At 43.5% G+C, this 25,428-nt stretch overlaps 1 protein-coding gene across 1 annotated transcript; it reads right to left on the reverse strand.

Annotated features, from left to right (window-relative positions):
- Window positions 1-1,208: 1,208 nt before the first annotated feature.
- On the reverse strand, window positions 1,209-25,288 carry KATNAL2 (katanin catalytic subunit A1 like 2). Its single transcript, XM_069964836.1, has 16 exons — window positions 25,137-25,288; window positions 20,324-20,394; window positions 19,230-19,396; window positions 18,023-18,068; window positions 15,998-16,121; window positions 14,986-15,081; window positions 12,392-12,490; window positions 11,631-11,708; window positions 11,408-11,506; window positions 10,916-10,979; window positions 10,136-10,254; window positions 9,667-9,758; window positions 7,528-7,638; window positions 5,369-5,531; window positions 4,359-4,461; window positions 1,209-1,521 (listed from the first exon to the last, which is right to left on the reverse strand). Exons 1-16 carry the CDS (start codon window positions 25,218-25,220, stop codon window positions 1,382-1,384), a joined length of 1,656 nt encoding a protein of 551 aa, XP_069820937.1. The 5' UTR covers window positions 25,221-25,288; the 3' UTR covers window positions 1,209-1,381.
- Between the last annotated feature and the right edge of the window lie 140 nt (window positions 25,289-25,428).

Genomic DNA, 25,428 nt, shown 5'->3' on the forward strand with positions numbered 1-25,428 from the left:
TGTCAGGAAGTGTCCAGAGCAGGAGAGGTTTTCTATGGGGATTTGCTGCTGCTCTGGACACTTCCTGACATGGAAAGAGGTGGCCGTAGCGCGAGCACTGTGTCAGACTGGAAAGAATACACCACTGCCTGCAGCAGCTGATAAGTACCGGAAGACTGGAGATTTTTAAACTGACGTAATTTACAAATCACTAACTTTCAGACACCAGTTGAGTTAGGCTAGGTTCACACTGCGTTTTTTGCAATCCGTTTTTTTTTTTAAAAACGGATGCATTTGTGTGCATCCGTCCCTTGACTTCCATTGTAAAAAATGATGGATCAAAACGAATCCGTTTTTTTTGACTGACACAAAAACGTAGCTGACACTACTTTTGTGTCCGTCAAAAAACCCCGGATCCGTTTTGATTGTTTTTTTTTACAATGGAAGTCAATGGAAAAACAGATGCACACAAATGCATTAAAGACATTTTTTTTCTTCGGAGTACCCCTTTAAGGCATAGATAAATTACAGTATAACTTCTTAGCCTGGACTCTTTCCTTCCGTTTGCATTAGTGTTACTTCTCAAAGCAGATAGCAACCCTTAAAGGGGTATTCTGCTCAAACTTTTCATATGTTGCAGCCTATGCTGAGAATAACAATTCATTCCATACATGTCACTATTCAGTCTCCTTCCCCCAGTTCTGAGCTGCTGCTTTCTGCTGAAAACACAAAAATCTGTATGTGAGCTTTTCTCTCTGTCTCCCCCTCCTCCTTTCTGAGACAAGGGGGAGGAGACTGAATAGATAAGTCTGGAAGGAATTGTTAGTCTCACTATGGGCAGCAACATATCAAAAGTTAAGTTTGAGTGGAATACCCCTTTGAACAGTAGGAAAGCACAGCTTTCTTGCAGAAACAAAACCACTCCTGTCCTCAGGTTGCGTGTGGTATTACAATTCAGCTCCCTTTAATGGAAATGACCACACCTAACCTGATGACAAGAGAGGTCCTGTTTCTGGGAGAAAATGGCCATGTTTGTCTAAGCCTGGATAACCCCTTTTAAAGGGCTATTGCCTACTATTAACATATAGGGAATTCTCAGATTTCCGAGTGACCCCTTGTCAGCACAGACTCTTGTCTTCAACTATTTACCATGTATATGTAGAACCACATTATGATGTCCTGGCATTTATCATCTCTGGGGACAAATCCAAGCCTGGTACATCAAAAAATTATTATTTTATGGTTTTTATTACTTTTTTTTTTTTTTTTTAAATACAGTGCAAAATGTGCGAGAATAAACGGAATTGGAAACCCTGTGTCCATGTTGCAGAGCGTGCCGGGCTCCAGGTCTGAGGGCAGTTTGTTCCTCGTGCTGCGCAGTGTCCATCGCCATCGCTTCCTCTTACACAGACTCAAACTCCTTCTGCCAGGCGCTGTACTTTTCAGCCAGACTTTTGGCTGAGGGCTTTGTGTGCGCTAAAACTTCCAGAAAATCAGAAGTGGTCACTGTGTCCAGACGAATGATGGGCAGGTCCGGGCTCCCTGAAAGAGGGACATACATTTATTTATGGATTCACTGAGCAGCGGGGAGAGGGGGCATGGAGGTGCAGGGGTGGCAGTCACCCTTGAGTCCTGGTGTTTTTACCACATTAGAGGAGCAGTGCTTTCTAGTTACACAGAGCGATAATCGGCTGAATCGCGATGATTTGGCAGATTATTGCTCCTTGTAATAGAGACAACAATCATTGACTGGTTGTTGGCTTTGGACCTTAAAATCGACGGGTGTCAACTGCGCATCGCTACGTATAATAGTTCAAACACCTGATACCTTACCTCTCCCTGCTCCTGGTCTTGTCTGCTGTGCTCCACAGCTTCCCGGTCCTGGTGGCCGCAGCGTCAGAGTGACCTGTCAGCTGCCTGTGATTGGCTGCTGCCCCCAGGACTGGGAGGTGGGGAGAGGTAAGATATCAAATGTTTGGGCAAGGGCTGCATGGACATCGCTAATAATGTCCATGCAGCCCTTACTGCCCTTATCAGGCTGTCTAATAGGTCCAGTAAACGAGCACGATGTAGCAGATGGGAGCTCGTTTACTAAAATGATCAGGCAGTATGCTGCGTGTACACGGAACGATTATCGTTCGAATTTTCGCAATAACGATCGCATTTAAGCGATAATCGTTCCGTGTAAACACAGCAAACTATCAAGCGATGAGCAAAAAATCGTTCATTTTGATCTTTCAACATGTTCTCAAATCGTCGTTCACTAAAAATTCGCAGATCGTTTCGTGTAAACAGTCTTTCTAAGATTCACCCTAGTTACAAGATGGGCTTAAGCGATCTTAAAAACGATTGCATTAACGATTTTTCTTACAAATTTTCTTACGATTTATTCGTCTAAACGCTGATTGTTATAAAAACCAAATCGTTGCCTCGAAATCGTTAAACGATCGATTGGGCGAATTATCGCTTCGTGTAAACGCAGCAGTAGTCAGCCTGTGTAATAGTACTCCAAGTAGTGACAGCTGTCTATTATAGTTTCACAAGTTCTTGCTTCCTTCACTATGGCTGCCAATTTAGAGGTGTAGTCTGAGTTATATCTGTCAGTGAATGTAGTTGGGCATGTAAATCATCAAAGATCCTCAATCATCTGCTGGCAGCTGTCTGCAATTGGTGACCAATGACGTCCCAGATGTGCTTGATGGGACACGTTAGAGGACATAGGGGCCATGCAGGCTCCTCATGAGCAGCCAGGCCTCTGGGAGACTTATGAGATACAGATGTAACACTGGTTCCACCATCAAATCGGTGTGTAGCTGTAATGAAACCAGAGCAGTCCGGCTATTGTACATTATGCCACTGCACAACTATCCCTGGACACGCTCCTTCCTTAACACTAAAACTGCAACAATACCGTAAGGTTATGATGCAGAGCAAGATGCCAATGCAGGCTGGATTGGAGGTCTCTCTTCTCCTACTTTTATCCTGGATGCAATGGTAGCTGGAGACTGGACCACAAGGGCAACACCATGAAGGGGTCTCAGGAGACACCTGAGTGCACATGGTTTTAATCCCTCCTGTCTTTTCCCATTCTGTCTGCAGCAGCTATGGTGAGCGCAATACCTTATCCAGACTTGTGCTGTTTGGGGGCGACCTTCTCCGCCGGCGGTGCTGGCCGGGTTCTGGTGTGGTGTTTTTGGGTCTGGTCCTGTGGCATGGGGGTCGCAGGGCCGTCCCATGGCCCCCGTTCCCTGACTGTGCGTGCCTGCGGGGTTGGTGGCCACTGACTGGCACGGTGTGGACTTAGTGTAGGGACCCATGTGTATCAGATACCGGCACGAGGTACATGGGGCAGTATGGCTTGATCAATTCATACACAAAATTCTGATGTGTTTTTTATTTAGCCTAGGGGCACTAGTATCAGCCATAGGTGTGAGGTGCAGCGCTCTGTTTCTTCCGTGAACACCATGAAGGGGTCTCCACCAGGTAATGTCACGCCGGTGCTACTTACAGTGTGGGGTGGAATGATGTACAGTAGTTGGACCCCCCTAGTCTTCATTCCAGGTTCACTAACAGCTTGGCGTTACATTGATTTTATCATGGAACCAATGTTGAGGAATGTATATGGGTTGGGTGGCATCTGTTGTTTTGATGGCAATAATAGCAAAGCATTCTATACTATTCTTCTTATCAAATGTGAAGGACTTTCTGACACAGGTGTGAAAGCAGCCTTAGGCTATGTTCAGACTATGTAAGAGACCGGCCGTTCCGTGATCCGGCCGGTCTCTGAAAAGATCATTCCGGCCGGATGATCTTTGCAGCTGCAGAGTTCTGATATGGGCGCATCCGTGCGCGCCCGCATCAGAACTCCCCACTGCACACAATGGAGCATGTGGCCGGACCACAGTGTGTCGCTCCACAGTGTGCACTGAGAGGGTTTCCTGCGGCCGCTATTCAATGAATAAAGGCCGCAGAAAACTGACATGTCAGTTGTTTGCGGCACTGCTAGGGATCCCGGCCAGAGCGTATACTATGTGTATACACTCCGGCCGGGATCCCATAGACTGCAAGGTTGTACAACGACGTGGTTTTACGAAAATATACGTTGTGTGAACATAGCCTTAAAGTGCATGCAGGATTTCTGCCCATGATTGGCTGGACCCAGTCATGTAACTGATATCACAATATCAAGATGACTGCCAGCAGATGATACTTTTTTTATATTCAGAACAAAAAAAGGGGAGGGGATTATTTTGTGGAGGAATTCAAAGTATTGTTTTTAATGCTATTTTATAAAATGTTGAGGCCATTTTACTGCGATTACAAACTTTTCCCACCTCTCAGAAAACCCCTTTAAGTATTTGTGGCAATGACCCGCTTACCCGGTTGGTGATTTTCTAGTGCATTGAACACTTTCCTCACCGGCCTCATGGCGGCTTCTTTACACACCAGCTTAATATCTGATCCCGAGTAACCTTCAGTCTCCTACACACATAGAAGAGTGGCGTAAAGGAATAAACATACACATTACAGCAGCAATGGCCGCTTCCAATCATGTCAAAAATTTTAGGGCTCATATTCCACATTCTTAGAGGGCGTCAGTCAATCTGTTACACAACTATCTATTGTACTTCATATCTTCGTTACTTAAAGGGGTACTGAGGCAACAAGAAAAATCTTTCAAATCAACTGGTGTCAGAAGGTTTTTTTAGGGCCCTATTCCACGGGACATTTATCGTTCGCCTAATCGTTAACGATAAACGATCGCAATTACGAAAGACCTGAAAACGTTCACCCATTTACATGGAAAGATAATCGTTACTTATGGTCATTCTTGCGGTCGTTTTGTCGTCGCTATTGCGTTGTCACTACTGCGAACGACTTCTTATTCTATGCGAACGATTTGTGAACGAGCAACGATAAAAATAGGTCCAGGTCTTATTAAACGATCAACGATCTCTCGTTCGGTCGTTAGTCATTAACTGCTATTCAACCGAACGATTATCGCTTAGATTGGAACGATTCAACAATAATCTGAACAATAATCGTCCGGTGGAATAGGGCCCTTATTGTCAGCTCTTCTTTGTCCTCTTTGCCAGCACCTTATCCTTCTGGAGAAGGGCTAATCTGCATGCTTGCTTTCCCAGGAGGCATTGCTGGATCTCCACAAGGAGAACCAGCACCTTCCAGGAGAAAGCCCATGTGCAGATTTCAACCCACCAAAATTTTACTTTAGTATTGGGTGTGAATAGAGAAGAATACAACATATGTATACAATAAGTACAAAATAATAATAAAACTTCATAAAGTAACTAAAGTTTGGGTAAAATTCTGACTACGATCCCTGTAATCCTGACTACATGAGCAGAAGCCAAAGCCATAATGTATTCACCTCTCCCAGCATGCTGTATTCCAGCTCAGTTCTTAATTCCACCCCTCCGCTATTGCTCACTGGTGGCAGCCAGTGCTGGATCATGGACTCTCGTGCTTCTTTACTGGGTAAGTCCACTAAAATCCTCTTCTCCAGCCTCCGTAACATGGCGTAATCCAACTCCCTAATAAAAAGATAGAAAGACAGGGATTTTTTTGGGCACAAATTACTCCACAGTTCTGCCCATGGGCCCATGTTCTGAGGTCTTGAGGGGTCCACGCCTTACAGTTTGGTAGCATAAGGGAGACCTAAACAACGTTAGGCAGGTTTTAAAGGGGTACTCTGGAGTTAGAAAACATTTTATATATTGCTGCAGTTATATAGAAAATAATAAATAGGCTGTACTTACCTTACTCCACTCCTCCCATGATTCTGAACAACCCTTCCTCCACTTCCGAGATGGACTCGGCTTGGCATTGACAGCCTGCTCAGCCAATCAAAGGCTGCGGCACTGTCCCGTCAGTGATTGGCTGAGCAGGTTATTACTGCCGAGTCCAGCTCATCTCGGAAATGGGGGCAGGATTGTTCAGAGTCACAGAAAGACACCAGGGGAGCGGTGTGAGGTAAGACTCATGATATTTCGGCTATGTTCTCGCAAATTTTTTTCTGTGTCTGCCACCTTGGAACTAAGACATGGATTTATAATGCAAATTATGGCCACCGTAATTTGGTGTCAAAATGACATCTGTCCTAAAGAAGAGCTTTAAAAAAAACGGGCAAAAAAAAAAAAAAACATGGTGTGGGAACATAAAGGGCCTTAAAGTGTCGCTATTGCTTAAAACTTAACAGTAGTCTGTGTTTGGGCACTTTGACCCCCATCAAATGTCAAAATAAGCTGGGAGAAGCATCAAACTATGCGCTTTATCTCCCCGCCATCTCCACACTGCAGGAGACAGACCCTACAGCAAATCTTTGGTGACCATTTAAAGGAGTACTCTGGTAAAAATCTTCTGGTTTCAGAAAGTTATATAGATTTGAAAACCAATTCTTAGTAAAAATCTCCAGTCTAACAGTACTTATCAGCTGCTGTATGTCCTGCAGGAAGTGGTGTATTCTTTCCAGTCTGACACGGTGCTCTCTGCTGTCACCTCTGTCCATGTCGGGAACTGTCCAGAGCAGGAGAGGTTTTCTATGGGGATTTGTTACTGCTCTGGACAGTTCCAGACATGGACAGAGGTGGCAGCAGAGAGCACTGTGTCAGACTGGAGAGAATATACCACTTCCTGCAGGACATACAGCAGCGGATAAGTACTGGAAGGCTTGAGCTTTTTTTCAATAAAAGTAAATTACAAATCTATAATTCTTTTCTGAAACCAGTTGATTTATATAAAAAAAAAAAAAAAAAAAAAAAAAAAAGAGTACCTCCTTAATACAGCAGAGAGCGGGGGGAGAAGAGCTTAGTCGGGCACTTCAATTAATCGACCGATCAATACTTTTGACATGGTAAATGTCATAACTTTTTTTTTTTAATTTTTTTAAATGAACCCATATCTCATCCACACATGACCACAACGTTCTCAAACATCAGTGAAATAAGTTTCATTCTTAATCCCTAAAATATAAGAGCACAATGCTGATAACCTCTTGATAATAATGTTTTTTTTCCTAGCTTAAAGGAAGTAAAGTTAGAAGCAGAGGATGTCAATATAAGGACCTGAACAATAGTTTTTATATAGGAATGACATCAATATAGACCCCATGATGACCCCTCCAATGCTTATAGAAAGTATAGCTGTCACATAAGATTACAGAGAGATGATCAGGGCTGTGAGCTCCCCTCCCCCGCTGGCGGCAGAAGATCAGATGTCACATATGTACATGTCTATAAATCAGATTACAGCGCCCACATCCAGCCCGGACTTCTGCAGCTTTAAGTACTTTACACTTGGAAGTTAAAACCCTTCTCAGCTAAACCGTAGTAAATAACTTGGCTGGAAAAGTCCGAGGAGGCTCTGTAAATACTGGCATATGGCCGCCGGCAGGTTATTAAAGATTATATTCTATTCTGAGGAATAAACATTAGAGGGAAGAGCTCACAATTAATCTTTAAATGTTTTAAGCAAAACTAAGGCCCTTTCTGCTGATCTGAGCGGCTGCGGATCTGCGGCCTGATCTCTTACCAAGGGAGGTTGGAGGCGGCCAGAACGAAGACCAGGTCGTCTGATCGGGACAAGCCGTCCATCTGAACCAGCAATTCTGTTTTCATCCTGCGGCTTCCCTCGTGCTCTCCTCTGCCGGAAATAAACGGGATATCATCAGAAATGGGAGATGTCAAATGATTTATAAAATCGGTCTAGTGATAGTAATGGACAGAAGGGGGCTAGGTTCATACTGCTGTCTGCCCCTCAGTCACAGGTATCCATTGGTATCCCACCAAGAACAGGATGCTGATATATACTGTGACAGAGAACAGCAGGTAATCGTCATTTCAGTGGCCATATGTACTAATGTTAACAGAACTCAACACTTCTGCATTAAACATATAAGGCTGGGTTCACACTGCGTTTTTTGCAATCCGTTTTTTGCCAAAAACGGATGCATTTGTGTGCATCCGTTTTGATCCGTTTTTCCATTGACTTCCATTGTAAAAAAAAAAACGGATCAAAACGGATCCGTTTTTTTTTTTTTGACGGACACAAAAATGTAGCTGACACTATTTTTGTGTCCGTTAAAAAAAAAAAAAACGGGTCCGTTTTGATCCCTTTTTTTTTTTTTTTTTTTTTACAATGGAAGTCAATGGAAAAACGGATGCACACAAATGCATCTGTTTTTTTTGCAAAAAACGGATTGCAAAAACGCAGTGTGAACTTAGCCTAAGCCCCACACTAAGCCACTAGGTGACGTCATTCGGGCCATTAAAACTAATGGCACCTGCTGTTCTCCATCACAGTACACGTTGGCATCCCATGGTCAAATAGCATCCATAATACAGACACAAAAATGTGGCCATGATACACCTGTGTGTGAATCCTTATTCTAATACTAAGAAACTCTTTTGCCTATTGCTGTAAAATATTTGATGGCAAAAGAGTAGGCAAAGCCGACACGTGATTAGAGCCCTAACCTATACAAAGAATAAACGTTCTTCAGCTTTCTGATTTCAATTCCTCATTTGTAAGATATTAGTCAGCTGAGAAGTGATACAACTGTATCCAGTCTAGACAGTGCTCTGTGAGCTAAACAGCCTGGACTTTACTGTAAAAAACTAAAATAAAAAGAGCTTTTTCTCTACTAGCTAACATTACTAGCTATACACAGGGCTGCGGTCTTTTCATTCAGGAGTTGAAAATAAAAAAGTAATATTCAAAGAAAATTTTATAATTAAAGCGAATATGTACAATCAGGTCTATTACAGTAGTAGATTGGCGCTGGCACAGGGATCCTGGTGGAGTGGTCCTTTTTTTTTTAAACACTGCCTGGTTCGTGCACTTGGCCTGCCTCTATTAGAATCAATGGAGCCGCATCACAGAGGGAAGGGGATATGGTCCCTACTGGGGTGCGGCGGGCATGCCCCCAGTGCATAGAGCTGGGACGGTGCACAGGGACCAGGCGGCGTTTCATAAAAAGGACCGCGCCACCGGGATCCACCAGCACCAATCTGCTACTGTATATAAAAAAAAAAAAAAAAAAAAAAGAAAAAGAAAAAGCAATGTGCCTAAAGGAGAAGTCTGGCGACAATTTTTATTAAAGTATTGTATTGCACCCCCAAAAAAAGTTATACAAATCCCCAATATACACTTATTACGGGAAATGCTTATAAAGTGCTTTTTCCCTGCACTTACTACTGCATCAAGGCTTCACTTCCTGGATAACATGGTGATGTCACTTCCTGGATAACATGGTGATGTCACGACCCGACTCCCAGAGCTGTGGCTGCTGGAGAGGATAATGGCAGAGGGATGCTCAGTGTCTCTTCAGTGCCCTGTGTCCCTCAGTGTCCCTCTGCCATCATCCTCTCCAGCAGCCACAGCCCGCACAGCTCTGGGAGTCGGGTTGTGACATCACCATGTTATCCAGGAAGTGACATCACCATGTTATCCAGGAAGTGACATCACCATGTTATCCAGGAAGTGAAGCCTTGATGCAGTAGTAAGTGCAGGGAAAAAATCACTTTATAAGCATTTCCCGTAATAAGTGGATATTGGTGATTTGTATAACTTTTGGAGGACGATACAATACTTTCATAAAAATTTTCACCGGACTTCTCCTTTAATGGTACATTTGCTTTAAGTTAGCATATAAAACATCTAGAAACCTACCCCGGTCCTGCTCCTCTCTGACTCATTACAGATTCAAGTTCATCAAGAAATATGGTGGACGGGGCATGGTATCGGGCAAGTTCAAATAAAACCTAAACACAAAATAAGAATGTCATTAGGCACCTTAGTAAACACAAAGTGAGCTAATAAAGTTGTGTACTGCAAATGCAGAAGATATCCTGACACGTCAATGGCAGATTATATATATTATGCACACACACACACACACACACACACACACATACAGGACTATAGTGATTTCCTGACATACTCCAGAAGCATATATAACCATCCAAAGTGTGTGTGGGATATAGAGTATGGAGGGGTTAGATTGAAAGTTCCTGGGAAAGGGACTTAATATTGATGAAGCTACAATGTGTGTGCAATTCTACAATGTTATACAGATAAGTATCTTAAGCGGAACATGTACAGAAGGCTCCAGTGATAATGGTATCGGCAATGTTCCTACCCGCACTAGTTTCTCTGAGTCTCCTCTCCACTTGCTGACTATTGTGGAGGCAGAGATGTTGAAGAACGTGGTGTTACATTCTGTGGCCACGGCTTTAGCTAGCAAGGTCTTCCCAGTGCCTGAAACACAACATAAAGTATACCTATAAAGTTAAATAACTAAGAGTAATGGTGCGTTTACACAGGCAGATTTAATTGACAGATTTTTGAAGCCAAAGCCAGGAACAGACCATGAACAGAGAACGGGTCATAAAGGAAAGACTGAGATTTCTCCTTTTTTCAAATCCATTCCTGGTTTTGGCTTCCAAAATCTGTCAGATAAATCTGCCTGTGTAAATGCACAATTAGTTCTCAGGTTTAAGAATGATGCAAAGTGTAAAGGGTAAGGGTAATGGTAAAAGCATGATTGTGTAATAAGGGCACGTGTATATATTTATAATGGCTTTCCGAGCCTCATCAGATGCCATGGTCAGGAGAGAAGGCTGGGACATGCATGTTTGTCTGCCCAACAGCTATTGTATGTTTACGGCCAGCTAGAATGTCACACCTTTAGGCAGATCCGGGTGATCTCGGTGGGATCTGCAGACAATGATCTGTTTATGATTGGCCATAAACCTCAGATTGGTCAAATCTCACCAAATTTTGCCAGATCGGGCATGTTGGATTACTGTATACTGGCTCCACGCAGCCATATTTTTCATCCTTGAATAGACTGCTATCCTTAGTTTTCCCTGTTGGGTTAATGCAATTATATTGTGACAAAGAACAATGTATACTTTACCTGGCGGGCCGTACAGCAAGAGGCCTTTCCAAGGAGACAGAATGCCAGTGAAGAGCTGTGGATACTACAGACAAGAAGAAAAATACATTAATCATTAGGTCAGGGGTAGGGAACCTTGGCTCACCAACTGTTACAAAACTACAACTCCCATCATGCCCAGACAGCCAAAGCTTTAGCTTTGGCTGTCTGGGCATGATGGGAGTTGTAGTTTTGCAGCAGCTGGAGAGCCATGGTTCCCTACCCCCTGCACTAGGTGGTCATAATATAAGGGATATCCCCTTTTTACAGAATAGGTGATAACTACCGATCACAAGAACAAAGGGAAACAGTTCCCCAAGGGAATACACCAGAAATCTGCATACTTTGCTACCGATCCTTTCACCATCTATGGAACTAGAACTAAATCTTTCTAGCCCTATGCTAGTCTTACAAAAAGTAAATGATATTTAAATTGAAAAAAAAAATGTATAAAATGAAGCACCACTTTCTCACCCTTATAGGGTACACCACCGCCTCCTTCACCAATCGCTTTGCTGCATCCAGTCCGATGATGTCATCCCACCTTACATTGGGGTTCTGAAGATAAATGTCCTGGGAAAAAAACAAAACATAAAACAAAATCATCATTGCTGAACCATTGAAGATTCATAAAAATAAAAACAATAATAAAACAATGAAAAAAATAAAACAAACAAAAAAATAATACTACACTCACTCGACTTATTACCGCAGCCAGTTCTCTCATCTCACTATTGGCCCCAAGGAAAGCGCTGACCGGCTTGAGTAATCTTTCCTAGGAAATGGAAAATTAGTATCTACAATTTAACTGATTATTATAGCTTCAATTTAGAGTTATCAAAATTTCTGTTTGCCGTCATACAGTAGGAACTTTCTCCATTAAACATGGTATATTATGACACTAAGGCTGGGTCCACACTACGTTTTTGCAATTCGTTTTGATCCATTTTTCCATTGACTTCCATTATAACAAAAAACAGATCAAAACGCATCAGTTTTTTTTTTAACATACACAAAAATGTAGCTGACCTTACTTTTGTGCACGTAAAAAAAAAAAAAAAAGCGGATGCTTTTTGATCCGTTTTTTTTTTTTTATAATGGAAGTCACTGGAAAAACAGATGCACACAAATGCATCAGTTTTTTCCATCCGTTTTTTTTGCAAAAACGGATTGCAAAAACGTAGTGTGGACCCAGCCTAACAACGGCAGGGGTATCAAACTGGCGGCCCTCCAGCTGTTTTATAACTGCAATAGCCATCATGTCTGGACAGCTAAAGCAAAAGCTCTGGCTGTCCAGGCATGATGGAGTTGTAGTTTTCCAACAGCTGAAGGGCTGCCCGTTTGACACCCCTGCACTATGGCCATGGGTCACTAATGCATGACACACATGCATTAGGGATCCAAGGTAGCCCCATTTATTCATCTAACTACTACTAAGCTTTAGACAGTCCAACTTACTGAAGGGTCAGGATTGTAGTTGAGGGTATTCATAGCGATTTCATTGGATGCCCCCTTTATGGCGTCTTGGATCATTCCACGAAAGTCAATTATTTGGCCCTGTACAATCAAATAAAACTATTTATAAGAGTGTGAATTCTGTCATCTCTATTTAGGGGGATCGATTATGATTATGGCAGTCAAAGACAAGAGAGGTGCCCCCTTTAATCACATTACAAAGTGACACAATCGGGTCTATACCTTGGATCCACTGAAGGCTCCCAGGGCTATCTGCCTATTGACAGGGCTAACATGATCATACTTCCTATTGACAGGGCATACATGATCAGTACATACAGTAAAAAAAAAAACTGCATTGGAATAGATTTGCTGCCTTGATATCTTTAAAAAATAATAATAAATATATATCATTTAAATGCTAAAGGTTTTGTATAAAAAAAATGTCTTACAAAAAAAAAAGCCTCATGCTGCTGGGTGAAGCATAACCTTAAAGGAAACCAGTCACCCCCCCTGTCCCGGGGTGACACCCTCCCGAGCCTCCGGTGGAGCACCATATACTTACCCCTTTCCCGAAGTCCCGGTCCTGGACCCACTCCCTTTACCGCGATATCGCCGTCAGAAGCCGTGCTTACGCTCATCAGAGATGAGTCCGACGCTCATAGAGAATGACGGCTCCAGTCATTCTCTATGAGCATCGGACTCATCTCAGATGCGATATCGCGGCGGCGGAAGTGGGTCCAGGATCGGGACTTTCGGAAGCGGTAAGTATATGGAACCTGACAAACCTCATTATAATACAAATGGGTCTAATGGCAGTGTGAACATCAAAAAAATTGTTGGGGAAAAAATCCAAACACAGAAAAGAAATTTCAGCTTGATGTGTCAGTGTTGTTTGTCCAAAAAATTTGACATGTCATAGAGACAGGTCAAAAGTTTTGATTGGACCAGGCCTGAGTGTTCAGACCCGCACCAATCGGGAGAACAAGGCGAGAGCGCGCAATAGTCTCCTGGGTCTGTGTCACAGGATGAGTTGGGCTCATAGTGTAAGTTTATGAGGCCAGACTCTTTCTGCAGCATAGTCCTTTACCCGCTTGTTCTGCCAATCAGTACAGGTGTGAACACTCAGACCCAGACTGATCAAAACTTTTGACATGTCTCTTTTGACAAGTTTTTTTAAAAACAACAGTGACACTTTAAGGCTATGTTCACACAATGTAATAATAAGTGCAAATAACAGCCTTTATTTCCACTTATTTTTACATTGTGTGCAGTGGCGTAGCTACTAAGAAGGCAGGGAAGGCGACTGCTATGGGGCCCCTGCAGGAAGGGGGCCCGAGGAAGCCTGCCCTGCCTTCATGGTAGGTACCCCGCTCCCCCAGGGGTCCAGAGAGGAAGAGGGACCCCCACTGCACTGTTCAGCCCCCTCACTGTAGTGCCGGGTGAGCGGGCTGAACAGAGGAGCAGGACCTGCCAGAGGGCACAGGAGAGGAGTGAAGGACCTTTGGGTCACATGACCCAAAGGTCCTCAATACTTCTCTGTGAAGATCAGCCCGGACTACAGGAGGAGGAGGGGGAAGCCTGGGAGCTGTAAGTGCTGTGTATGTGTGTCAGTGAGTGTATATATGTATCTGTGGGTATATGTATATGTCAGTGAGTGTATATATGTGTCTGTGGGTATATATGTATATGTCAGTATGTGTATGTATCTGTGGCTATATGTGTGTGTATGTCAGTAATGTCTGTAGCACTGGTGTATATGTGTGTGTTTGTGTATGTCAGTAGTGTCTCAAGTGATTGACAGGTTTGCTCCCAAAGATGTTCTGCAGCAGCTTCTATTAATGCTGGGCTCTAATAAAAGAACCCACCACTAATATCTGCTGCATTTTCTTTTATTTCTGGTTGAGTATTTCTTATTACACTGAGATGATTTCCCTGTGTACAGTCTACTCATGGTGTATACATCAGCACTAGTGTAATCACATTACAGCGTATATATGTGTGTATGTCAGTGGCGTATCTGTATATACGTTAATGGTGCCTCGATGTGTGTATATGTGCGTCATTGTTTGTGTTTGCCGGGGGGGGGGGGGGGGGGGGTTGGGGGGGCGTACCCAGGGGACCCAGGGACTCATGCAGAAGCGAAACGAGGGAGTGCATGCAGGTAAGCAGGGGCTGTTTATTGTTTTTCCCGATATGGCAGCTAAGTAGTTAAACAAGGTAATCACTACATTCTCGCAGCAGAATGAAAATCCACTGTGAGAATAAAGAGCCATCAGCTATATCGCTATATCGGATTTCACTGTTAAATCTGCTATGAACCCGGTATGTGTATATGAAAAGGAACACTATTTTATATGAACTGAAAAATCAACTGGAAAAAATACAAGGCAAAGCCAGCTAAAAATTATACCACAGACCTTTCTATCAAGTCAGTGAATAAAAAAATAAATAAATTAAAATATATAATAATAATAATAAAAAATATATATACATATATTATATATATACACACACACACACACACACATAGATCGAAAGATAGATAGATGTTTATGAGATTATTAAACTGTTCTGTGTCTATGACGTTCACTGACCCTTCTTTGTGGAACATTTTCTCCTCCATTTTTATTTATAGCAGAGACATTCAATCCAAATTCTGAGACCTCGGGAGGACTGCTGCTACCATTCTCCTGCAAAACAGGAACAAAGAGCTGAAATAATAAGCAAACAAACCCTCAGACATCAGCATGTCTATCCATGAAACACAGACTACCATTAGCCTGCTGGAATCACAGGACTTCATTACCTGCAACTTTCTTCTACTGACATACAACACCTTGTAATTCCTTGTATGGGTCAGATAGTCAAGGAAATCTAAAGAGGGCAGCCAGCGAATTTTATATATATATATATATATATATATATATATATATATATATATATATATATATATATATAATCAGACTGGGTTTACACTGCATTAAATTTAAAAAAAAATTAAAAAAAAAAGATAAAAATGGATACATCCGTTTTAATCTGTTTTTTCCATTGACTTCCAATATTCAAAAAAAATGGATCGATAAGCAGATCAAAACACATCAGCTTTTATTTAGTGTACACAAAAACGTGGTTGATCATATTTTTTTATGTGTTTTTTCATAATGAAAGTCAATGGAAAAACAAATAAAAACCTGAATAAAATGCATCTGTTTTTTTTTTTTTTTTTTTGCATAAAACGGCTAAAACAAACGCAAAAACGCAATGTGAACCCAGCCTAAATAGCAACAAGTAATTTTTTTTTTTATTAGAACTCTGACTTTCTGTAAAGTGCGTGTCTTATGGAGACTTTTGAGAGTTTGTTTGCTGGAGGCAAGTGTGCTTTTGTATCCTTTATATTTTCAGGCAATTCCAGTCTCAGAACAAGTTTTTGAATCCAGTGTCCATGTAACTAGGTAGAAAACCCTTTGAATTATCCACTTTTAGAAGTTTTAGGCACCAAGACAGACAAGATACAAACGTCATCTATAATGTATTCACAGGATGATCACCACATCCCAGCAGCCCCAGGTCTGCACAGCGCCCCCTCCTGACTGATCATTCTCACACCTGTCTGGGGTTCTCTCTGTTCGTCCCCCTCTCTGCCATCCTTGGGTATGTTCTGGACACTGGCCGCTGGACGATATTATGGTTGGTGATTCTTGGAAGACCCTGGGAAGAATTACTGGGTGTTCTGAGGAAAGAATAGAGATGGATGTGATAGGTATATATAATCATATGATTATTTACATAGACGACATACAGTATTCGTCACCATTTAGAGACAAGAGTTTAGGATGATGTGAGATAGCCAGACATAGATAGATAGATAGTCTGTCAACAATTAAAGGGGTAGTGCGGCGCTAAAAAATTATTCACAGAATAACACACATTACAAAGTTATACAACTTTGTAATGTATGTTATGTCTGTGAATCGCCCCCTTCCTGTGTCCCACCACCCCCCACCCGTGTACCCGGAAGTGTGTGGTGCATTATACATTACCTGATCCGTGTCGAGCCCGTCCGCCATCTTGTGCCAAACGTCATCTTCAGATGGACGGCCGAATTGCTGCCGCCGTCCCCCCTCCGCTGCGTCATCAGCTGCTCAGCCGCGATTGGCTGAGCATAACTGTGCTCAGCCAATCGCGGCTGAGCACAGTTATGACGCGGCGGAGGGGGGACGGGCGGTGGGGGGTGGGGGGACACGGGAAGGGGGCGATTCACAGACATAACATACATTACAAAGTTGTATAATTTTGTAATGTGTGTTATTCTGATAATAATTGTTTAGTGCCGCACTACCCCTTTAAAGTGACAGTGACACTGTCCCCCCCCTTTTTGCATTAGGACTTCTCTACCTGTAAAGGGTACATTTTGCAGTTTTCATACCTTATTTTAGATCATACATCATGGTGCTTGTTCAAGTAAAAAGTGATCCTTTATCATCTGCAGATTGTGATAAGTGGTCGGGGCTTCGTGGCAACTGTGCTACTTAGCCCCGCCCACAGTGCCACACAGGCCCCGTCCCTCTGCGACGTCATTGGCACATACGCCCGCCCCCTCGTCGACCATTGTAACAGGCTGGCCTAAAGGTCTAGACCCCACCCCCTCTAGGTCGGCCCACATGGGCACTATGTGCCAATGACGTCACGGAGGGGCGGGGCCTGTGTGGCACTGTGGGCGGGGCTAAGTAGCACAGTTGCCACGAAGCCCCGACCACTTATCACAATCTGCAGATGATAAAAGATCACTTTTTACTGGAGCAAGCACCATGACGTATGATATAAAATATAGTGTGAAAACTGGCAAATTTACCCTTTACACCTGTGTAGAGAAGTCAGAATGCAAAAAAGGGGGTGACAGTGTCACTTTAAATATATAGTGTATAATTTAAAAGTAACTTGGATTAAGAGAGTTTTGATTTAAGAGCTCAGTTTTTCAAAATTGTGACTTGGTTTAAGAGCATTGCTTTGGTTTAAGAGCTCCCTGTACTGGGTGGAAGGGGGAGTGGGGGAGGGGCATGGTCTGCATAGCGGGATCTACAGCCCTGTACACTGACCCAGGAAGTCTCCCTCACCTTCCAAATCATAGCAGATCCACTTCAGGCTGGGGCTTGCATCAGGGGACAGGACTGTGGAGGTAATCTCTCCATAGCTGTAACCCCTCTCTCCCCGGACAGAGAGTGCTGCATGTATGTGCCCACATCTGCCCTGCTCATTCCTTCATACTCCCTGTAGTCTCTGTCAGCCCTTGCGTTTCCCATCCTCTCCAATACTGTACAGTAACTTATAATATCACATATTCTGCTGTTTCTGAATGTTTGTTTCATCTGTTTTACATGTTATTAAGAATAATAAATCATTATTTTTGGGGTGTGGAACCAATTGTCTGCATTTCTATGATTTCCTATGGGAAAATTTGCTTTGGTTTAATTAAGAGTGGATTTGGATTACAAGCACAGACCCGGAACATAATCCAAGGTACCACTGTATGTGTGTGTGTATATATATATATATATATATATATATATATATATATATATATATATATACACACACATGTATATGTATATATATATAAACAAGCAACTTCACCTTCTGAGTCTCCCTCCACTTCGAGGTTTCCCATACACTTTGCTATCTGTAAGAAAAAAAATAATTCATGATCAGAATGACCTAAGATCCTATACAGGCTTTACCAGACAATACTATATACTTCACTGCTGTATACTCTTAGTGGCGGAGTAGAGAGGTACAAACTGGTTTTATTATTGAGCACTATGGCACCTCAATTTGGCACGTATAGTGCCTTCCACTCATCTCTTAAGTAATCCCCTCCCCCGAGTCTTCTCTCTTCCTGACAGGGTTCTCCTAAGATTCAAAGCTATCCCCTATTTACATAATACAGGATAAGTCGCTGAATGATGGAAACCGCCAGTGATCACAGTTGTCCCCAGAGTTGCTGGGGGTCAGCATGCATGCTCAGCTATCGCTCCAGTCATGGTCTATGAGACTTCTGAACACTGTAGGGTTCAGTTCACAGCTATGTTTGGAAGCCCCATACACTATGAAGAGAGCAATGGCTGAGCATGCACGCTGCTGGTCCATTGACATGGGCAACAATTGACCTCCATTTTTGGGATCAGTAGGAGTCCCAGAGTCACCACCAATAAGATAGTTATCACAGGTATCTATTGCAAAACTACAATTCCCATTATGCCAAAACCTTGGTTGTCCAGGCATGATGGGAGTTGTAGTTTTGTGACAACTGGAGGAGCGCAAGTTGGACACCTCTGATCTCTACAATGCACATGTAGCACATAACTGATAGAAGGACTCAGATGTAGATTTTGCACTAAGGTCATCCTTACAGGGGCACTCCAGTAATTTTTTTCCTTTGAAATCAACTGGTGTTAGAAACTTATATAGATTTTGTTTGCAGGAGGTGGTGTATTCTTTCCAGTCTGACACCGTGCTCTCTTCTGCCACCTCTGTCCATGTCAGGAACTGTCCAGAACAGGAGAGGTTTTCTATGGGGATTTTCTACTGCTCTGGACAGTTCCTGACATGGACAGAGGTGGCAGCAGAGAGCACTGTGTCAGACTGGAAAGAATACACTACTTCCTGCAGAGCATACAGCAGCTGATAAGTACTGGAAGACTTGATATTTTTAAATAGAAGTAAAGTACAAATCTATATAACTTTCTGACAGCAGTTGATTTGAAAGGAAAAAAAAAAACACTGGAGTACTCCTTTAAGAAGCATGAGAGACGCCATTGTGACCCTTCTCCGCAGGACTCACCGTTATCTCCAGCTTTCTTAGTGATTTTAGGATATTTCTGGAATTTTATGTAATAGTAACTTTCATACTCCATGAGAATGGTTTCCAGGTCGATGTTATCACAGACTTCAAACCTCCTCAGGTTCAGCTTGGTCTCCTCTTCTAGAGTATTGGCCGAGTCCACGTACCTGCAACCAAACCAAAGCATTGAGCGCTGTATCCACGGATCTAACATAGACTGACGCTTTACGATATATCCGGCTGATACAAGAAAACGGACGTCTGATTTGGGGGGTAAATACTCTTTGTACTTTTATTACCTAACATTTTTTTTTTACAGATTACTTATATCCATCATACGTGTTTCCAGCCCTCTTACCATGACTAGGGTTGATATAACATGCACAGCGCGGACATTATAGTGCGCAAGATAGCGGTCATCTGAAAAATATGCCCTATAGTCTTTCAATTTTCCACAATTTTAGGGATTTTCCAGGATTAGAAAAAGCACAACTACTTTCTAGGAAAAACAGCACCACCCCCGACCCCAGGTTGTGTTTAGCATTACAACTCACCTCCCTTCACTTCAATGGAACTTACAGGCAATAGCACACCCAAACTGAGGACAGGAGAGGTGCCATTTCTGGAAGATAGCGGGCGTGTTTTTCTAAGGGCCCTATTCCACCGGACGATTATCGTTCAGATTATCGTTAAATCGTTCGAATCTAAACGATAATCGTTCGGTTGAAATGCAGTTAACGATTAACGACCGAACGAGAAATCGTTGATCGCTTTATAAGACCTGGACCTATTTTTATCGTTGCTCGTTCGCAAATCGTTCGCATTGAATAAGACGTCGTTCGGCCGTTCGCAATAGATACGAACGCAATAGCGAATAAATAGCGAAGAAAAAACGATCGCAATTGCGATCATAAGTAACGATTATCGTTCCATGGAAATGAGTGAACGTTTTCAGGTCTTTCGCAATAGCGGTCGTTTGAGATTGTTAATCGTTAACGATTATGCAAACGATAATCGTCCGGTGGAATAGGGCCCTAGGCCTGGATAACCCCTGACATTATTAATGTGCTGCAGTAGCATAGTGTAGTCCTCACCCCTCCTGCAGCATGTAATGCATGATGAGTATGAGCAGGTTCTTCCTCCGAGCCTCCGTCCTTTGTTCATCCTAAAAAAATATATATAGTTACAATGAGAAGGAATACATCGCTCCACAGAACAGATTCCCCTTTGTTCTTGGGTTCAGTAGTGACAGTGGCTTTACATCACTCCAGCTGCCTCCTGGCATTGAGCATCTGGATCTCATCCAACATGGAAAACCCGTCTACAAATGTCCTGACCCGCTGATCTTCTACTGATCTCACTTCCAGATGCAGATTATAGCTCTGTAAGTCAGTGGGGTCACCCTGGATTCTTACACCCCACTTGGCACCCTGTTTGTTTGCTGGTGTCTTTTCCACCAATTTTGGAGAATATTAAAGTGTTTTATTTTATTATTTTTATATTACAGGAAGAAAGCATGGCAGGGGGCATATTGTGTTATAGGTCTATGGTGCTGGGTGAGAACCTGTTTTCTGTGTATCGTACTGATGCTATTTGAGGTATATGTGACTTTTTAATTACTCTTGGATTTCAATACAGTTCCCTAGTGGTCACAAATCTGTTTCAGACACTTGGTTGGTGCTATATTCAAGTTAAAGGGGTACTCTAGCAAATTTTTTTGTCTTTCAAATCAACTGGTGTCAGGAAGTTATTCAGATTTGTAATTTACTTCTATTTAAAAAATCTCCAGTCTTCCAGTACTTATCAGCTGCTGTATGTCCTGCATAAAGCGGTGTATTCTTTCCAGTCTGACACAGTGCTCTCTGCTGCCAACTCTGTCCATGTTAGGAACTGTCCAGAGCAGGAGAGGTTTTCTATGGGGATTTGATACTGATCTGGACAGAGAGCCCCCTGTCGGACTGGAAAGAATGCACCACTTCCTGCAGGACATACAGCAGCTGATAAGTACTGGAAGACTGGAGATTTTTAAATAGAAGTTATTTACAACTTTACATAACTTTCTGACACCAGTCGATTTGAACTATTATTTTATTGATTAAGATACTGCTAAATGGGACATTGGTTTTTGAGACCATCAGAGGTGCAAGAGATCTGACCTCCGCTGATCACAACATCCTAGCAATATACCATAAAGTACTTAGAAGCAAAAACTTTATGAAAGAACTGACCCCGCTCCAACCAGCTGTTGGGGGCAGAAAACTGATACAAACTAATGCAATTTTTTGGAAGTTGCCCCTAAAGGTCCAGGAAGGGCCCTCACATGTGATCAACATATGCATGCTATACCAACAAAGGCTGAATAAGTCATCTACACATTTTAACATCTGTTCCCCTTGTTATTCTTTAGGGCACTGGTGTCAAACCTGCAGTCCTTCAGCTGCTGCAAATCTACAGCGCCCATAGCTTTGCCTGCCTGGGCATGATGGGAGTTGTAGTTTTGCTACAGCTAGACGGCAGCAGGTCTGACACCACTGGTTTAGGGTATATTCCCAGTGTTTCTCCAGCAAAATAAATCAAACATACTTAAAATCTGCAGCGTGTAAACGAACCCTAACAGTATGTGATGGTATAGAGTCTAGTACTCTGCTTGCAGAGGTCAGGGATTATGGAGGCCCGGGATGCGGTCAGAACACAATGGAGGCCGCCTCCTTGTAGCCAGGCTACGCTCTAATAGGAATACAAATAACCCGACCCCACGTGAAGAGGCGGCAAACCCTCTGTAATCCTACCTGAGTATAACACAATGGGGAGAGAAGCCGCCGTGGCTGGAGGCCTTATTGTATTCTCTTCTCATCTAACCATAGAGAATACTGTGCAGGTTGTTACAATGTATCAGAGGGGGACGATCATGTCAGCTTAAGAAAAGCACAAACCTCCTATCCTGGATTCCAAGATGTAACAAACTGCAATAACTGGTCACGCCTGGCTCTGTGTCACATGACCAGGACAGGCCCATAAGGTAAGTCTATGAAGCTGCCTTGGTCTCGTACACACAGAGAGCAGGGTGAGCGGTGAGCGGCAGAGGACTCGCTCCCAGACAGATGTCAGAATTGGTCAGGGTTGTAACACTCAGATACAAACTGATAAAAACTTTTGACCATACTCAGGTTGCATGTACATAAGCGACTGCAGATACCCTGTTTTCCCCAAAATAAGACCTAGTGGAGGTTTTGCTGAATTGATAAATATAAGGCCTCCCCTAAAAGTAAGACCTAGCAAAGTTTGTTTGGAAGCATGGCCGCCGAACAGAACACCAGGGCATGCCTCTGGGATTCTTTTTAGCTTGCCACCATTGTCCCTTACCTTAAAGGACAACCCCCCCCCCCCAAAAAAAACACAGACACACACAGACACCATACTCACCATCCCTCCGGTGACAATCCCCACTCCATTCGCCCGCTGTCCGCCTCACCGTCACCGCCGTCCAGCGATGTCTCTGACTTCCGGGTCCTGGGGATGGAAAAGGCTGCCAGTGCGCTTGCGCACCGGCAGCCTTTTCATTGGCTGGAGCGCATCACATGGCTTCCAGCAACCTCAGCCAATCAGGGCTGAGCAAGCTGGAAGCCATGTGATGCGCTCCAGCCAATGAAAAGGCTGCTGGTGCGCATGTGCACCAGCAGCCTTTTCTCTCCCATTCACTTTCAATGAAGACGCCGAGGAGGAAGAAGACCCGGACCGCCCCCCGGCTCTGACGTCGTCGTCACCAGATGCCGCCCGGGAGAAGAGGTAATGTATACATTCTTTAACTTCCGGGCGGGGGGTTTGGGGGTCCGAAAGTGGGGGAAGGGGGCCAGACCGGGTATTTAACCACATTACAAAGTTATATAACTTTGTAATGTGTGTTAAATAAGCTAAAAAAAAATTTTCATCGGAGTTGTCCTTTAACCGTCCGTTGCAGAGCAGCTGCATGCAGAACATGAAGACCGCCACCTGCCGCCAACCCGGATGTTACCTTCCGCGGCCGTCACCTGTGTATGTGCAGGCAAGGCATCAAGGGACCCATTGCCTGCCGTCATGCCAGTTGTCTGCTACCACCAGATGTAGAGCTGCACACAGTCTGCCGTTATCCCATTGCCTGACACCATACCGTACTCCGTGCCTGCTGTGCTGTACGAGTGTGCTGTGGTGAGCTCCCCCTGGTGGCCAGAAGCTGCCATATCATACACCCTGCCCCTGCTGTGCTGTACGAGTGTGCTGTGGTGAGCTCCCCCTGGTGGCCGGAAGCTGCCATATCATACACCCTGTCCCTGCTGTGTATGTGACATGTGAATTCTTATTCATGGAACAATAAGACATCTCCTAAAAATAAGACCTAGCGCATCTTTGGGAGCAAAAGTTAATATGCCATGTTCAAATTCTGTAAGAACATCAGCCACGCTCCAATTTACCATTGACCACCGGGAGCTGTACTCTACACTGTGCGCACAGACTATTTCTACGGCCACTGTTTACCAAACTGCAACGGTAGAGAATAGACCTGTCAATTATTTTCTGCGGCCGCAGTGGTGTATACAGCGTGTATACACTACGGCCGTTTTCCCATTCACTGCCATGCAATTAAGCAGTGGTAATATACAACCTCCAACCACGACCGTTGTTTTACTATCAAATACAGCGTGTGAACTTGGCCTTAAAGGGTCACTGTCGTTTCATTTTTTTTTTGCAGAAATCAATAGTCCGGGCGATTTTAAGAAACTTTGTAATTGGGTTTATGAGGCAAATCTGCCATTATCTGCATTCAAAAAGACTTTCCCCAGGTCCCCCCTCCCTCTAATCCACTGCTCATTATCAGGAAATCTCGTCTTGTTGCATCAGACATGCCCTGTCTGTTCTATGGAGAGGGGAGGGGGTGGGGGAGATTAGTCGGCAGCAGAGAACAAAGGATTACACAGCGGGACCTGTGTGAAAGCCGGTATTCAGAGGTCAGTGCTGACATCAGAAGAGATAGCCGGTGATGTCGCTGTAAATTAACTCTTTGTTGTCCTGTTGGTGCCTCATCTCCCTCCACCCCTCCCCTCTCCATAGAGAAACATGAAGCGGGGGGAGAGCTTCATACTGCTTTCTCAGTTTCGCCTGTACTTAAATTCAGCCTGTGGCTGCCATGATTGTAATAGGAAACTTCTAATATCAAATTACACTGCAATACCTTAGTATTGCAGTACACTTGACAAATGACTGACTGAAAATGTAATTTAAAAAAAAAATTGAAGGAAAAAAAAATTTCAAATATGACAAAAAAATTCAAATCGCACTTAAAAAAAAAAATAACATTTAAAACGAATGTACCGGCTGAAAGTAGCGAAATTATTTTATTTCTCTCGAGATAGATGAGAGTTGTCAGCAGTTGGACCCTCAGTGATCAGGAGTCCTGATAGGTATATACCCCTTTAAGGGCATAATATCCTATACATTTATATACACAGCAAGAATCTGAGTATTAGGAGAAATAAACAGGGGAGAGATAGGAGTATTATGACCACAAATCACTAAGATAGAAGAAGAAGAAGAAGAAGATGAGGCGTCGCCATGTGAACTCCCAGCTTCCTAACCAGCCACGTGCTGACAATCAATGGGTCACGTGACCAGAAGGCGCATGCGCGCAGCATAACAGGAAGCGCCGGAACCACCTGGTCCGTTACCATGACAACCAGTTAAAAACTCCATAGAAAACAGAAAGTAAACCTGAATAACGTTAGGCTCTCAGATATCCGACAGCGCTGCTGTATTTTTTTAGGACAACAAGCGCCAGCCAGCCCTGACGCCGCGGGTGTCACCAGAGTCGGAGTTGCTGAGCATCCCCCTAGTCGTGCAGTTAAGAAGCCGACATGACAGTGTAGCTGGCCTTACCGCCTCTCTGGTCTTGGACGCGGTCTTTATCGCCTGATAGGAGAGCTCCATGTTCTGCCCGGTGTATACTGTGCCTATAACCATTCATACCGCTGCCAGAGGGGGAGGAGCGGAGGGAAGAGTGACAACTCTACTGACCAATGGGAACGAAGCGTGCTAGAGCGGAGAGCCAATCAGAGCGCGGATACTGAGGCTGACCCGCACAGTGACCTCAACATGGCCGGGATACTATTACCTATAATAACATGATTATTACAGCTTGTCACTGGTTCTGTCAATGACACGTGACCTG

This window comes from Dendropsophus ebraccatus, chromosome 3, assembly GCF_027789765.1.
Source record: "Dendropsophus ebraccatus isolate aDenEbr1 chromosome 3, aDenEbr1.pat, whole genome shotgun sequence".
Classification (NCBI taxonomy): domain Eukaryota; kingdom Metazoa; phylum Chordata; class Amphibia; order Anura; family Hylidae; genus Dendropsophus; species Dendropsophus ebraccatus.